We start from the raw sequence: 16,878 nt of genomic DNA on the forward strand, positions 1-16,878 counted from the left end.
AATAAATACTGCTCCTAAATGGAAGGTTTAACCAGTTTCCTTTTTCATCTTGAAGATTTTATTCCAGGGGAAGGACATGTTAGGAATCAGAGATTAGATGCCATGTAAACAATTTAGAAACTTTTATGGTTTAAATACATAAGAACATGATAATGATGGATGAAATATTTTAGGAAAAAATCTAACACATTCAACCAATCTTGAATGGAGTTTTTTGTTAAAATTGAAAGCTGTGTGCTGGCTTCTTGTGAATGCTATATGCGATGTCCTACAAAGGGAGTGATAGCTTTAGACTTGATTGCAGACGAGTGGATTAGATACTAACGGCCAGGAAGCATAAGACGCATCCCATCCAAAGCCTATGGCAATTTGTTTTCTTTCCCTCTTAGAACCCGAATGTTGAAGAACATGTCACAACAGCTCACACTGCCATGCGACAGCGGCTCCGGGAAGTTGTTGATTTGCAGCATATTCACACTTGGTGCTAAAGCCACAGGGCTCACAACTCCTCAGAAAAGATCGGCTCTTAGGGGAACTCCAGTTTCTGATGTTTATTTTACTTTTTCTTCTACCAAAACAAGAGGGGTAGACATAAAAGGGGAAAATGAAACGGACACAAGCAAGAAAGTAGCTGCACATAGATTAAAAAAAAAAAAAAAAATACTGGAAATGTTTTAGAAACCACAAGTTAACTGGGGATGAAATGGGAGAGGAATTCTTACATTTCCGACAGCATCATCCCTCTTGGTGGTCTGCCCACTGGTGCGGAGTGCAGCCGTAGGGACAGTCTCGGCAGAGCCTCCACATCTGGGCCGAGTGGGAGCTGGCTGCGTGGCCCGGCTTTGTTTACTGCCTGCAAAGCCTTTGGCCCCAGGGACTGTATGAAGCCATATTCCCACACTACCATTCCCTCCAATGAGCTAAAATCTTTTCATAAAAGGAGTAGGTCCTTGGCAAAGCAGGGACAGAAAGACTGCGACCGAAAGGCCAGTTGTGCTAGGGGTGAGAAGTATCTTCAGTTGAATACAGAACCCACATATAGTTCTGCATGCAGAACTGAACTTCTGGGGGCTCTTCCTTATTTTAATCTGAAATCAGTTTCCAGGCCGTGCAGCATACTCGGGGCGTCCTTTCCTAGTTGGTGTTCTGTGCTCAGGAAATGCACATATATTTAACCAAGAGCCTTAGAAAAACATAATCACTAAAGAATACCTGTTTCGTTAAAAAAAAAAAATTATGCCACGTGTTCTGGTGAAGGTTGGAAGATTTCTTTTTCACTAGATCCTCAAGGGCCAACTGCTTTTTGAAAGGTTCCAATGTATAAGAAATAGACATAAGCGTTATTCATGATAGCCAAGAGTCAGAAGCAATGAAAGTGTCCGTCAGTGGATGGATAGATACCCAACATGTGGTCTGTACATACGATAGAATATTATTCAGCTTTAAAAAGGAATGAAATTCGGACCCAGGTTACGACATGGATGAACCTCGAGGACATCATCCCAAGTAAAATAAGGCTAAATATTGTCTGATTCCACTTACATGAGGCTCCCGGAGTAGTCAAATGCATAGAAACAAAGTGGAATGGTGGTTGTCAGGGGCTGGGGGAGAGGGGGTGAAAATTATTGTTTAATGGGGGCGGAGTTTGTTTTGCAAGATGAGGAAGTCCTGGAGATGGGCTTGCACACCAGCGTGAATGTACTTAACCCTACTGAACTGTACACACTTAAAAAGGTTAAGATGGCAAATCTTCCGTTATGTGTATTTCAGCACAATTATGAAACTTCTGAAAATCGTAAAGCACTATAGAATTTAAAGACTCTTTCATTCAATAAAAAAAATAAAAATTTAAAAAAGTTTAAAAATACACTTAAGGGATGCGTGAGAGAAGGGGGCTGGGGGCGGGTGCTCACGGAGAGATTAGAGTCTGCAGAGAGATTCTGAATGCCTACCGCAGTGGCCCCCTGGACCCACCCTCACGACCTCCCGGTCCCCTGAGCCACCTGCTGTTCCCTACGGGAGAGAAAGGTGACCGGCGACGCGATTCTCAGCCGTGGAATTCCTGTCTCCCCTGGAATCTTAACTGTCTCCATCACTCGCCCCCGCAGATCCCACGGCTTTCAGGAAATGAGAAGCAGCGCTTCCGCAGGAAGAGGCCAGGGTCCTTGATTCCAGTCAAGGCCGTGAGGGAGGGGCCCCTCCCGGCGCCGCCCCCCGCCTCCCGGCGCTGCCCGGGGCCTCACCTTGGCCTTGCGCTTGCTGTCATCCATGACCATCTTCCAGTCTGAGCCGTTGTTGCTGTACCCGATCTTGAATTTCCTCATGAACACCTTGTTCTCCCGGTGCTTGCCCCCCTGAATGATGACGCCCCGCACGATCTTCTCCTCCGCCAGGTCCACCTGCAGCCACTCGTTCACGTACGGGTGCGGGGCGGGTGGCAGTGCCCAGCCCGAGCGGCTGGTCACCAGGCGGATATTTTCAGGCATCCAGTTCCTGTCCGCTTGGTTGGATGCTGTGATCTGGGAGTCGGAAATAAGTCCGGACACCATACCCAACATTCCAGAGCAAGGATAATCTAGAGAGGGGAACGGAATAGGCGATGTAAAATGATTTTCTAGAAGTCTCCATGCTTAGAAAGAGAATCCAACATATTGAATAAAAACATGGTCTGTACGCATTAATGTACATTTGCAAATGTCTGGATCATCTGACATTAAACCAGAGCTTCCCCGCTCCTCTTTCTGCACTCCCTGCCCTGCACTCACAGTCCGGTAAAGAAAATCTTCGATAAGAACATTCATTTCTTCCCTTTTTGAGTTCTTCCAAGTTTAAGGTCAAAGTATTGACATTCGGTCCCTTTGGTATCCGGAAGTTATCCCTAGATCAAGTCCAGGTCCTGCCCAATGGAGGTTCAGTTTATGCGGGGCTGGAGATGTGTAAACCAGTAATTCCAACAGCAGGAAAGTTGCCAAAACAAAAGCAAAAAGAAGATGATGAGGAGGCGAAGAGAGAGAAAGTGCTGGGCTCAGCTTGAAGAGGTAGGAGGGCCCCCTGCCGGGGGTGGGGGAACCTTTGGACTGAGCGTTGAAGGAGGGGCCCATCCTCCCCCCAGGTGTCCTCCCCACCCCTGTTTCTAACTGCACGAGAACTCTGCACGATCCCACTGTCAACTCAGATGTCCCAAGTCCAAACAGAAACAGTCCTTTCCCCTCGACACCAAATCCCTTTATCCAACTCTGCACTTTAATGGGTGGAATCACCACCAATCAGCTAGCTCCTGCCTACTCATCTTGTCTTTCCGTTTTCCATTTTCCATTCCTGTTCTGCTACCAAATCCTGTCATATTTTTGTTAAAAAAAAAAGTCTTGCGATCTTCATTTCTTCTGGCATCGTCTTGATGCCATGGCTACATGCCAAGTGGTCTCCTGACTACCCTCTCAAACCCCAGTTTTGAATCAACAATACCCACGTCGCTTTTCATAGTTTCTTTTTTTTTTTGCGATGTCACTCTTATGTTCAAAAATCTTCCATTGCTAAGGAAAATAAGCCAGACACAAAAGGACAAATACTGCATGATTCCACTGATATGAGGTACCTAGAAGAGTCAAATTCATAAGGACATAAAGTAGAATGGTGGGTTCCAGAAGCTGGGGGGAGGGGAGTGCAGAGTTAGTGTTTCATGGGTATAGAGTTTCAGTTTGGGATAATGAAAAGTTCTGAAGATGGATTGTGGTGATGGTTACACAATAATGTGATTACTGAAGCAACTAAACTGTATCCTTAAAAATGGTTAGAATGGTAAACTATGTTATGTACATTTGACCACAATAAAAAAAAGAGAGAGATCTTTGAAAAATTTCCATGGCTCTCCATTTTTTATGGGACACTATAAAAAGTCTTGATCTGGTTTTCCAACACCCTCATTTTGGCTTCATCCTAGGTATCTAATTTTATTTCCTATTACTGACAGTAATCCATTTTCTTCCCACATACCATAGAGAGAATTCTCATCATTGCCTTTGTTCAAAATGTTCCTGCTGCCCCCTCATCCTCCTGTTGACAGAGGTGAGTTCTGCCCAGACTTTCAAACCCAGCTTAAGACTCTTCCTGAAAACTTCTCAAATGACCCTATCCTTTATCCTGAACCCTCCCTTCTCAGAAATATGACTACCATACAGGAAGCAGCACAGAGTTTAGCATTAAGCCGGTCTCTCCATGTTTTAAGATTGGGAGTCCTGTGTCCAGAACCAGACTAGAAACTCCTCAAAGGCAATGAATGGCATCATAGATCTTTCTGTATCTTCTACAACAGCCCAAGGAGCTTCTGAGCAGGAGAGTACCCATCACTGATTAATTGATTGGTGGGTTAATAACAAAATGTTCAACATTTCAATTATTCTCTTTTCAAAACTGTACATCTCCATTGAGGACATGCCAGGAAGGAGAATCTGTTTTTCTCTGAAACAACTGCATTCTGCATAAATCAAAATTCAGCCTAAAATGTAACCAATCGTGAGAGGCATGTTTCTAATGCAATTAGGCTGTGTCCGTGTTACCAGCTGACCCTTAAGAATGAATTACTCAGATACTTTCCACCTGAGTTGTGCAGTTCAGATCATGCCATTTCTTTACTCAAAAATTCGGTGCCTGCTAACCTACAAATTATGCACGTACTTTCAACCCACTGTGCCAGGTCTTCCATACCATGGCCTTGCAAGGCCCCTACTCAATGAAGGCTCCCTCACCTCGGCAGTGGTAGTAGTTGGGGGCTTTCTATCATTCTGTTCCCTCCACTAAAGAATTCCCCATCATTTTGTCCTTCCCACTATCTTAAAATCTTGACCTGTTTTCAAATTTTACCTTATATATTCAATTTTTCTGATCTCTCCAACTAGACATGGTTTTCCTTTTCTGGGACTCTTCCTAGCTCTCCACTTGCATGTCTCATATATACTGGCCATATTCAGTTCTTTGGGTTGCTACTTGCCTCCCCAGGTTTTAAGTTCTTTGAGGGAGTGAAGCAAGTCATATTAAAAACTTTTCTGGGCTTCCCTGGTGGCGCAGTGGTTGAGAATCTGCCTGCCAATGCAGGGGACACGGGTTCGTGCCCTGGTCTGGGAAGATCCCACATGCCGCGGAGCAACTAGGTCCGTGAGCCACAACTACTGAGCCTGCGCGTCTAGAGCCTGTGCTCCTCAACAAGAGAGGCCGCGATAGTGAGAGACCCGCGCACCACGATGAAGAGTGGCCCCCGCTTGCCGCAACTAGAGAAAGCCCTCGCACAGAAACGAAGACCCAACACAGCCATAAATAAATAAATAAATAAAATTACAAAAAAAAAAACAAAAAACTTTTCTATGACTCCTTGTGCCCTTTATTCTTGGTATTTGCTCTGCAAATATTTGTTGAATGAATCAGCTTATTAACACAATAAAAGGCAGTTGTCCTTTTCCCCAAGCACCCTTTCCTGTAATTCAGCCGCAGTATTTGCTCCAAGCTGGGATCTGGAAACCAAGAATAAATTCAATGGGGATTATAAAAAGATTGACAAAAACGATTTTACTGAGGGTCTCGGAAATTATAGTGTTAAAAATAGAAGTCACATTTTTGGTCACTGTGGTCACACCTGTCTGATTCAAAACCAGCTTTTGCAAAGAAAATGTTTAGCTGGTAATATGTACCAGATGTTACCATTTGGAGAAAAACACAATTAACCTGAATATTGTAAGGAGGGCAGAACCTTTACCGGAAGAAGGTCGCTTCTCTAGTGCAGAGCTGGCTAGGGCACAGTCCTCGCATCCACAAGCCTCGTGATGGCAGCCGGCATCCTGCCAATACAGCCCTCGTGCAGTCAGAAAAGGGCATTCCTTCTGCAAGTCGGCCTCATCCAAGATCAAGGAAGAGGCACCTTGATTTGCCTTTGACTGAAAACCAGTGACTCACTTTTAGCCACGGTTAGGAGAAAGGTTCCACTAACAATTCAAGGTTTGCATAAGCTGCTGGGATCTAGCTCTGTTCGTCCGCGGCAGGCTGGCTCAGATGCGCCCTGATTAGCCTGGCTCCATCTCACATCCTTTGGAAATAGTGTCGCCAGATTTAACGAACAAAAAAATCTAACAAAAACAACGACACAAGAAACAGGCTGCCAAACTAAATCAGAATTTCAAATAAACAGCAAATAATTTTTTAGTATAAGTTTGTCCCCAATATTGCATGGGACCTAACTTATACTAAAAAGTTATGCATTTATCTGCATCAAACTGAACTAGACATTCTGTATTTCACTTGGCAACCCTGTTTAGAAACCTTAAAACCAATCCTAGATGGGAAGGAGAAATGAGTTCTGTGATGGGGGATTAGGGGGTTCTTTCCTTTTTTTATCAAAATATAGTTGATGTACAACATGACATTAATTTCAGGTATACTACATAGTGATTTGACATCTGCATATATTATGAAACGATCACCATGATAAGTCTAGTAACCATCTGTCCCCGTACAAAGTTTTTATCATATTATTAGCTATATTCCTTATACTGTACATTACGTCACTGTGGCTTATTCATTTTACACCTGGAGGTTTGTACCTCTTAATTTCCTTCACCCTTTTCAACCCCCCACCCCCCCAACTCCTTTCCCCTCTGGCAGTGGTTATTTTCATTGATGCTATTTTCCAGTAAAATCTCTGAACTGAGCTTTAACGTGAAAACAGATAAACTGGTAAATCAAATACTCAGTTAACCAGTTTTCAAGGAATGAGGAGGTAATAACTGCATTTGATGGGTGAAGCTGAATGAGCATAATTTAATCTTCCCTCGATGACTCAGAAGGTACCTCTGGATGTTGTAGGGCCTGAGATCATCCTTGCAAACTCTGATCAACAAAGGAACACGCTGACCTGTGCAGAAGCACAGTTAATTAACTTCTGGTTAACGAAAAAGTCAACAGCGTTTCCGGTGTGTTCTCAGACAGCAAGGGCATTTTCACCAATTTCCAGCTTTGCCAAAATGATGAAGCCTGCCTTGTCAAAATAATGAAAATGCTCCTTTGTCAATTACCTACAAAGTAGAATGGTTTGCTCCAATTTTGTTTTCCTTATCTCTCTACATGGTGACCCACCATTGTATACTCTGGTTATTCCAGGATTGCTGTATTTCTAAAAAATAATTTCTGAATGGAAAAATTGTGTTAAAACTTGGGGGCTCTGGAGACTTTGGATTCAAGTGATGTATTCTCATGGTAACTTTTAATTCAACAGTTTCTTTTAAAAAAATCCAGATTGAGTTGGGGCTTTCCCACTCAAGCGGAAAGGGTAAAATTTTGCAATCCAGTCACTTGTTTATCGTAAGAAATGGAAAAAACTGCAGTTCATTCATTCATTAAAAAAATAAGTGTATTGAGCACATATTTTGTTCCAGGCACACAGGACGCAATGGAAAAGAAGATAAACATGGCTCCTGCTTTCATGCATCTTCCAGACCCCCAGTGAACCTGCAGTCTTGTATTTCTTTCATTGGTCTCCACCGAGGGGACCATGGCCTCTAAAAGATGAAAATTATCTACTCTGGTAATTAAGAAGAAAACACTGATATTGTTGTCTCATTAGGGGCTCTGTTTGCTGGGGCCTATTCTAGGTTCAATTTACTGAGTACCATGAACTGTTTAATTTACTGGGTACCGTTTAGTGAGCACTTACTCTAAGCCAAGCGTTATAAAATCCTTTCACTTAAATCTTCATTACAGCTGAATCAAGGAGATGGAGATCTACTGACTGACAAGGAGATGGAGATAAGAGGGACTGAGGGTCTTGTCCATGGTCACTCATTCACTAAATGGATAGCCCAGAGCAAAGCCTGGATATGTCTGCACACCTTCTTTTTGTGTGACCATCGTTATGACACACTGGCCTCTCCAAAAACCTGCTTTGATCAGTTATTTGGCGGTTGTAGCGATCTTACTAGAAAGATCTTACTAGAAAGTGTCTAAAATATATTAGGGGTCATGATTAAGATAGTAGCAGTATGCAGTTTGAAAAAAAATAGCTACTTAAAGTAACTGTAAAATAGAATATGTGTGAAAATATCAAAACATGGTATTTTAGACATCTGTTTAAATAACTAGGTCATTTAACTATATTTTAAAATCCAGTAAATTATCTGCCTTGTTTACCTGTGAAGACTCATACTCCTAGAATTACCTTTCAGGAAAATCCTTGTGAAAAGGAGAAAGAGCAGTTCAGGCTTAAACAAGGATTTTGTTTAATTAAAAGGAGAGCCAGAAATTCACAATTCACACTAACGCATTTGGAGTCTTTATGAAGTTTACTTCTTTTTTTCTGGTACAGTGACGTGAAATTAGATGGGAGGAATGGACCAGAAATTTCCACCCTGCCCTCAGATGGCCTTGTTTCTATGAATTTATGGAGAGTCTCTCACATTTGTAATGCTCTGAAAATGACCTAGAACTTTCATGCAACTGCTGATCAAGAATAAAGCCAAGGTGGGACTCCCCTGGTGGCGCAGTGGTTAAGAATCCGCCTGCCAACGCAGGGGACACCTGGTCCACGAAGATCCCACATGCCACGGAGCAACTAAGCCCGTGTGCTACAACTACTGAGCCTGCGTGCCGCAACTACTGAAGCCCGTGCACCTAGAGCCTGTGCTCCGCAACAAGAGAAGCCACTGCAATGAGAATCCTGCGCACCGCAATGAAGAGTAGCCCCCGCTCGCCGCAGCTAGAGAAAGCCGGCGCACAGCAACGAAGACCCAACGCAGCCAAAAATAAATAAATAAATAATAAATTTTAAAAAAAGAATAAAGCCAAGATTATAGCTAACCTTCACTGCCCCTTTTCTCCCTCCAAGCCCCTCTCCACCCAATTCCTGCCTCCAAGGACTTGAACTTTCTAAATGCTTAGATCCTAAAACAATAAACAAGTCCGTCTCTAGGATGGAAATAAATAAAATTTGGGGAAGAAATCAAAAGTCAGTTTTCACTTTCCAAAACGAACTGTACTGTAAACAAATGTATATATTTTTTCTCCTTCATTAGCTCTTCTTCAAATTGCTTGTAATTTCATGGAAAACTGCCCAGGTGATTTTTTTTTCCTTCAAAAGTCAATAGTTTCCTTCTCTAAAAATAATTATACTTAAGAGGATAAAAATAAAAACTATAGTGTTGGCATTCATGCAATGAGAAGTTAAATGCCCTTAATATGTATACTAACATTATATGAAAGATAGTTAGCAGATTTTTTTTTTAAAATAAATTTATTTATTTATTTATTTTTGGCTGCGTTGGGTCTTCGTTACTGTGCGTGGGTTTTCTCTAGCTGCGGGATGTGGGATCGTCCCGGACCAGGGCTCGAACCCCTGTCCCCTGCATTGGCAGGTGGATTCTTAACCACTGCGTCACCAGGGAAGTCCCAGCTCTCAGATTTTTAAACGTTGTCACTTTTAATTACTTTTTGGTGAATCAGTTACCGATTCTGTCTTTGAAGTTTTAAGCTTACTCTGGAGGTTACACTGTACTTTTTTTTTTAATGAAAAATTTGCAGTGTATTTACTTAAATGGAAAGGAATTCTAACGTGACTGCTACTTACTTCAGAATACAGAGTGGTTGTACAAGAAGATCAATGGACAAGTGAGCAGTACTGGTCGCCACAGAAACACAGTGAGACTAACAGGACCTTCTTTTACTCCCCGTTCGGTACCTGCCTATCTTTTTAGCCACTTAATCGCCCAGTACCTCATCTTCACCTCTCAAGTGGATGTAATCCACCTACTTGTTCCAAATTTAAGAGGCTTTTAAAGTCCTTTTAATGTCAGAAGAAACAAACTCAAAAACGAGAAATATTGACAAATTGATTTCTAATATTAGCATATTCATTCAAAAAAAGATAGACATATATTGAGCCAAAACCTAGGAGAAAGTTGTCAGGGCAGTTAAGTGAGTAAAAGGAGAAATTCTGGTAAATTAAACTCCTCCTGAACAGCTACAGCTGATAAGGCCACCTCTAGACTTCAAAATTAAAAAGACAGGTAAGTCAGACAAAGAGAAATATTGTATGATATCGCTTATATGCAGGATCTAAAAAGAAATGATACAAATGAACGTATTTACAAAACAGAAATGGACTCACAGACTTAGAGAATGAACTTATGGTTACCGGGGGGAAGGGTGCAGGGAAGGGAAAGTTAGGGAGTTTGGAATTGACATGTACACGCTGCTATATTTAAAAAGGATAACCAACAAGGACCTACTATATAGCACAGGGAACTCTCCTCACTGTTAAGTGGCAGGCTGGATGGGAGGGGAGTCTGGGGGAGAATGGATACATGTATATGTATGGCTGAGTTGCTTTGGCTGAAACTATCACAACATTGTTAATTGGATATACTCCAACATAAAATAAAAAGTTACAAAACAAAACAAAAACAAAAACAAATAAGATACAGGGATATAATATACAGCACAGGAATATAACCAATCTTTTGTAATAACTTTAAATGGAGTATAATCTACAAAAATATCAAATCACTATGCTGTACACCTCAAACTAATATAACATTGTAAATCAACTATGTTTCAATTAAAAAATATATATGTAAATTAGAAGAAAAAGTAAAAAGACAAAGCAGGTGAAGAACATTTCACGCAACAGTTATTTACTGTAAATCTACCATGTAGCAGTCAGTGTGCCGAGTACCGAGGAGACAGAGGATGAGGGGGAAGGTACCTGCCTTCTTGGAGCTTTACCTGCCTTCCTGGAGCTTGCCGTCTAGTGGAAAAGCACCACTTAGTAAATACCCACCACACGCCAGGCTGTGTAAATGCTTCGTATCCACTAGCTGATCCATTATCACAACAACCCTGTTTTCCAGGTGAGATAACTAAGGCTTTGAAAGGTCATAAACTGCCCAAAGAAATAAGCCAGTGAGTAGTACAAGTAGGATTTGAACTCACTTTTGTCTAAATCCTAAGTGTATGCTCTTAACTATCAAATGAAAATGACCAACCCCATTTATACCAAATGACTCTCCCTATATTTAAAAGTTTACATAAATCAAACCCAGGTGATCTTCAATCTTACCTGTTATCTTGCAGCCATAGACTTCAAATCTCATAGATATGCCAGTTTCCCAAGTCACAGGTTTGATTCGGACAAATCGAGTTATCAGGGGTTTGGGGAAAACTCCAATCACAACATCTGTGGGGTTGGTGTTTCCCTGAAAGATCTAGATGGAAAAAGGAAGGGCCCTTTAATAGCAGACATTTTGGATTGTCTGAAAACAAATCCAGAAATATGTTTTCACCAGTGCTTGTCAAATTATTTACAATTTCCTGTTTACCGTGGTTGAGGTAGTGTTAATAATTTGTCATGTTATTTTTCCAAATAATGGCAATCAGAAAGAATTGCGTCTAATATAGAATGTTGTCCTAATCATCTATTCAATTTTCTGAGAGGATAGAGCCTCCAAAGGTACTCTTATAAGGATAGCATTTGTTATAGAGTACTATGCTATTATCTAAAAAAGTGGGAAAATTATTAACATTATCAGAAGGACTTACAGAATACTGTAGACAATTCTTGGGAACTCTCACTATTGTACTTTCCCAGGAACCCCCCCAAAGGAGTACTTTTTGAGTTCAATGCAGGGTCCTGCTTTTTGAAAATTCTATGTTATATTCAGCACTAGGTCAAGGAGCTTCCTCCCTTTTAACTTCATTTCTTGATGGAAGGTCTTATCCCTGACGTTAATGAAAGACTTTAAACTTTTCCAGTTATTGGTAAAATTATGTGTTAGTGGTCAAAATCAAAACTGAGTTATAAATGATATGTAACAGAGAATCAGTTTTCCCAGGGCTTCTGTTTCTAGTTTTAAAAATGAGTCATTTTATTCTAAGAAAGATGAGGCATGTAACTGCAGATGTAATGAGTGCCAGTCACGAACCGGTTTCCCACAAGTGTCTGTCGGAGACACTCAGCCTGGGCATGGCGCCACGGCAGTGTCCTCCAGTGAGATCTCTGAGGAACGGGGACTGTCTGCCACATGGAACCCTCCAGCACTCGACCAGTCTCAGGTGGGACTGAAAGCCTCCACTCCCCTGGATTTTACTCCAGCTCTGGGTGGGGACAGCCGTGTAAAAGCACCATGTCTCAGTCACAGGCCTTGTATAGCTAGAGCATCCCTGGGCCATCAGAGGTGCAGAGACTCCCACCCACCTTCCCAGATGAGTCCTAGGAGGAGGACCACCGTTCCCCTGGGAGAAGGGGCTTAGGAGAGTCAGCCTGGAGTTCTTACTCCATTTAGCCCATGAGGCCTGCTCCATGGGAGGTGGTCAAATGCTTTAATAAGTCGGCTGTTAGCCGGATCCCTCTCCTGAGACGATTTAATATAGGAATTTATCCCAGCCTGTGACGGTCTTTAGATTTCTGTCTTACTTCAGCAAATCTCTCTCGGAAACAATCTGTGTGGAAGCATTTTTGTGTGACGATGAATAATGGGGACCTGCGTGAAGGAGCAGAGCTTCCCAAACCAGTGTTTCAAGGGCCAGCAGATCCACCTCAGGGAGGGACCACAGTCTGGTTCACCCTGAAGGAATTTTATGTTTGCTGAAAACCAGGTAAGGACACACATGCCACCAACAGAAAGAGGGCTGCTGGAATGCTGGTGGTCGAAGGCCGCTGTTGCTGAGGGACGTAGGCCAACTCTCTCTGAGGAAAGCAGGGCAGGGGGTGGTGCCTGAAAGGCCCCAAAGTAGTGAAAGGCAGGTGGGCAACGAGAGCTGGACTCTGGGTGGATGTGGGGATTTCATTCGGGTTCAGTGAAAGGGTGCAGACACATGCCAGGTCTTTGCTGACCCTTTATTCTTTCTGCCGCCTACTCTGGAAGGCCCTCTGTGTGCCAAGGTGACCCAGATCATGGACCGGGAGTGAGCTGTGTGCACGTCAGATGCCCCTACTGCCCTCGTGTGCTTCCCACACCCACATCCGGGCCACGTGGACAACTGCGGACCATGGCTGAGAAGCGTGTCTTGGAGAGACAGCGCTCATTGATTAAAGAGACGGCCCGAAAGCTGGGGTCAGCCCTCCCCCCTCTCTCCGGGTTCTTCTGTATGTTGGTGTGTCCTTGGCATTAGTGTTTTTTCATTTGTTTGAAACTAAAGCATGGCTTCAAAAAAACGACTCCAAAACAAGAATAAGTCATGACACTCAAGGTCAAAATTTACTCACTAGATCTCCACCAATGATGACTATGAGGGTTTTTCTTCCCCAGATGGAGGATCTGTTTCACATCCTCTAGGGCTAGACAGCGGCCTTGAGCTGGTCTGTTCACAGAGCAGCTGCATCCCTGTGTCTTCGGCCTTCCTGCCTGCCCTAAGGGACAGTGAGGGCTTTGCAGCTAATCAGAGGGTATTTATAGGCCTCTCACTTCACACCCAGGAGGCTTTTCTCAGTTTCAGACCCAGAAGGAGAAAATCAAGGCCAGGGATGCCCCAAATGGAGACAAGGACATGTTAATTGGTCTCTTCCCAAACCCAGGATTCCAGGTTACCTGGATCTTTGCTACTATCCTCACCAATTCTGTGCATTTCACTCGGCCTCCAGGGCAAGCTTTTAATTTTGGGGAAACAGCAAGCACGAGTTCTCCAAAATCTTTTGATTAGTAAATCAGAGCAAGCATAACTTCAAATAAACAGCAAGCTGAGAAAAACATCTCAGTTCCAAATAATTCAGAGCAGAGTGCCCAGGGGGCAGGGCATGGTGTGGCCTCCTCGACAAAAAAGTAGTGAGGAGGTGGTGTGTGGTTCATGGGATCTGAGGAAACACCTTTAGTTCTGTTCATTCGCACAGAAGCAGCCAAACACACTTGTAAATTAGTTTGTGAGCCACAGAGGGTAGATGAAAAGGAGTCTTCTAAAACCAGCCCATTACAGAGAGGAAGAAAGGATCAGTCTAGGAAAGAGAATGAGGAAACACAGGCAGAAAGACAAAACAAAACAACTGCAGAGGTTCTAAGAGGATGGTGTTTATCCTGCATAGTCCGTGTCCCCGTGGGAGGTTTAAAGTGATTCTTGAGTTTGACTTAATTTGGCCGGTATTGACTTTTCTTGGAAACATCCATATAATTTCCTTTTGGCTTCTGGATCTGGGAACATGAGACCCCTTGGTCAGATTTAAACCTCTAATTGCACTTTTCATTTTAAATCAATTCGAAAATAAACCAGGCCAGACAGCAAGCTCCCAAACAAACAAGTGAAAATTGATCATCCACTTCAAAGACCGGATTGCTGGAGGAGGTGGAAGGGAAACTTACAACAGGTTTATTTCCTTCTTTTATGGTGATCCAGTCTTCCCCGTTGGAGCTAATGTCTATTCTGTAAGTCTTGACGTAGTATTTCTTCTTGGTTTCCTTTGAAATAGCTCCCTGTGTCCCGACAGCAGTGACAAAGCGCAGAAGGCCCAGGTCTACCTACAAGACAATACCAGCCTTGTCAGTTGCCCATCCTTGTACCTCCGGAATGTGGAGCATCTTTTCCTGTGGGTACCATGGTGTAGTTTTCATCTACCTGCGATCAACAAACCCTAATTCCATCGGCATCAACAACCCCAAGAAAGCCTCCAATATGATAAGACAGCAGCTGCCTTAGGTTAGCAATGGCCAAAAAAGAGACCTTTCTCATCGTTGCCACCAAGATTGCTTGATCCTTGGTACAAAAGAGAAAACTGGGTTCAATATCATGTTACTGTATTTTCTAAGAGATTCACAATACTTTCTAAACAGCACGTTAATAGATGTCATTTTACAAATAGAAAATCAAGACAAACAAGATAAGCTCACATACTGGATACGGAGAGGCCTGGACTAGAACTTGGGTCTAACATGATCCCACTTCCCATCACTCTGCAGCATCCTACCTCCTTCCAAACAGAATGTGGATCAGAGCGATCCTGACTCTGAAAGCACTTGTGTGTACTGCGGGTTGAGAAATGGGCCATAGATTTATAATCTGGAATGGAGTCGAGAGAAGGAGGGCAAAGTTAGGATTTCTGATCCATCTAAATTTCTTCCTTTTCCGTATCTCTCCTTGTAGTTCAGCTTGAGAGGCAGGAGGATTCCCAGGCATCAATCTGGGAAGGAACGATGCCTCTGTGGGACAACAGCTAGGACTTAACAAGCTTCCACTGGTGAGTTTCCAGGGGAGATGGTCCTCAGCACAGTGGCCTTACCTTCATCCCTCACTGGACTTTCTCACACCCCTGACGGCTGGGCCACCTGGAGGGCACCACAGTAGTGACGACCAGAGGGTGACCAAAGCCCGAGGTCCCTGATTGCATCCCAGAGGTCTGCAGTGGCTTGAGTTGTTCCCATGGCCCTGTGATGTGAATGGGAAGGGCAGAGATCAGGCCCTCAACGTTCCAGTACCGGCTCTGCCTTGAGCTTGCTCTATAGGGCCTCAGACAAGTCACTTCATCTTTAGGCTTCTAGTACTTCATTTGTAAAATGAACGAGTTGCACCAGATAACCTGGAAGACCCCTTCCCTCTCTGACTTCCTAGGACTCCATGCTTTCAGAAAAGTAAAATAGGTATTTTTTCTTTAACTTTCCTTATTTCCATTGTTAATAACCAAGAATCATCTTAAAACAAAAATCATTACCAGTTTCTCTATATTAGAAATATTTTCCTTTTATGAATACATTTGATTATTCCTATAAAATTGGTTTCCTCTACTATGCCCTCTATTTATTGGATTTCTGTATAATACAGAGATTTTAAAGAAATGAAGCACAAATATTTGGCAAATATTTTGTAAAGGACACAAAAAGAAATTGCACGTTACAACTGGTTAACAGTAACAAGATATTTCAACTGTATATTATATTCACTAGTAAGAGGCTGTTTTCCCTGAAAACGGCGACAAAAGCCAAAAAACAAAACCCCTAAGCACACCACCGCCACCCCAACCACAACTTCTGAATCCTGCTTTCCAGTTGCTACACGACGACAACCCAATTTTCTGAAAACTATATTTCAATTAACCCTCTAGTGCCCATGGGTCATGAACAGCTAAAGAATTTCCATCTTATGTACAGCCTGCCTTGTGAAGAACGGCTATTGTCTTCCACTAATTGCTTTTTCCTGAAGGCCCTTGGGGTAGTTAAATCAACAGGTTGCCAGTTCCTTCAAAACTGAACCAAGACTTAATCCAGGAAAAACAGCAATGTCCCTGCCACAGAGAAGCCGACTTGAACTTAACACAATTCAACAATAGGAGATTTCATCTAGAAAGGAAGGGGATACCATTCAATGTAAAACAACCTTTATTTCATTTTTCTGATTTTTAAGATATAAAGTCCAGGCTCTAAATGCTTTCACCAGATTTAAAAGAAAAAGGAGCAAGCCTTTAATAGCAATAAATATTTTAAGATAATAATGGTGGATGTTCTAAATCTTAATTTAACAACTAAGTATTTATCCAACATATTTTATCAAGTGCCTATACTTGTTAACTGGAATTTGCATTTTTTCCAAAAGTGAATACTAGTACTTTGTATGAATTTGTGTACAAATTTCAAAAAACGGAGGCAGTCCACGCTTACCAGATTTAGCCAACAAAAATGCAAGATATTCAGTTAAATATGAATTTCAGATAAACAACAAATGTTTTTAGTATAAATATGTCCCATGCAATATTTGGGACATACTAACAACAGGTTCATTGCTTACTTGAAATTCAAATTTAACTGGGTGTTCTTTTCTGGATGTTATCTGGCAAGCCCAAACCTAACTCTATTCTGGACAAATAACCAGATGATTTCAGGTTGCTGCAAAAACTCTCTGATTTCCTAATGCTGCAACTTGAAAGTTAAT

General features: G+C 42.4%; 1 protein-coding gene across 5 annotated transcripts in view; it reads right to left on the reverse strand.

Annotated features, from left to right (window-relative positions):
* Nucleotides 1–16,878, reverse strand: part of NRP1 (neuropilin 1) — a 137,751-nt gene that overhangs the window by 28,937 nt on the left and 91,936 nt on the right. For all 5 annotated transcript variants that reach the window (XM_036842417.1, XM_036842420.1, XM_036842419.1 and 2 more), the window contains 3 exons: nucleotides 14,322–14,477; nucleotides 11,093–11,237; nucleotides 2,244–2,575 (listed from right to left, as the gene is read on the reverse strand). In XM_036842417.1, coding sequence (XP_036698312.1) covers nucleotides 2,244–2,575; nucleotides 11,093–11,237; nucleotides 14,322–14,477 — 633 coding nt within the window. The remainder of the gene's footprint in view (nucleotides 1–2,243; nucleotides 2,576–11,092; nucleotides 11,238–14,321; nucleotides 14,478–16,878) is intronic.

Source organism: Balaenoptera musculus, chromosome 2, assembly GCF_009873245.2.
Source record: "Balaenoptera musculus isolate JJ_BM4_2016_0621 chromosome 2, mBalMus1.pri.v3, whole genome shotgun sequence".
In the NCBI taxonomy this organism is placed as follows: Eukaryota; Metazoa; Chordata; class Mammalia; order Artiodactyla; family Balaenopteridae; genus Balaenoptera; species Balaenoptera musculus.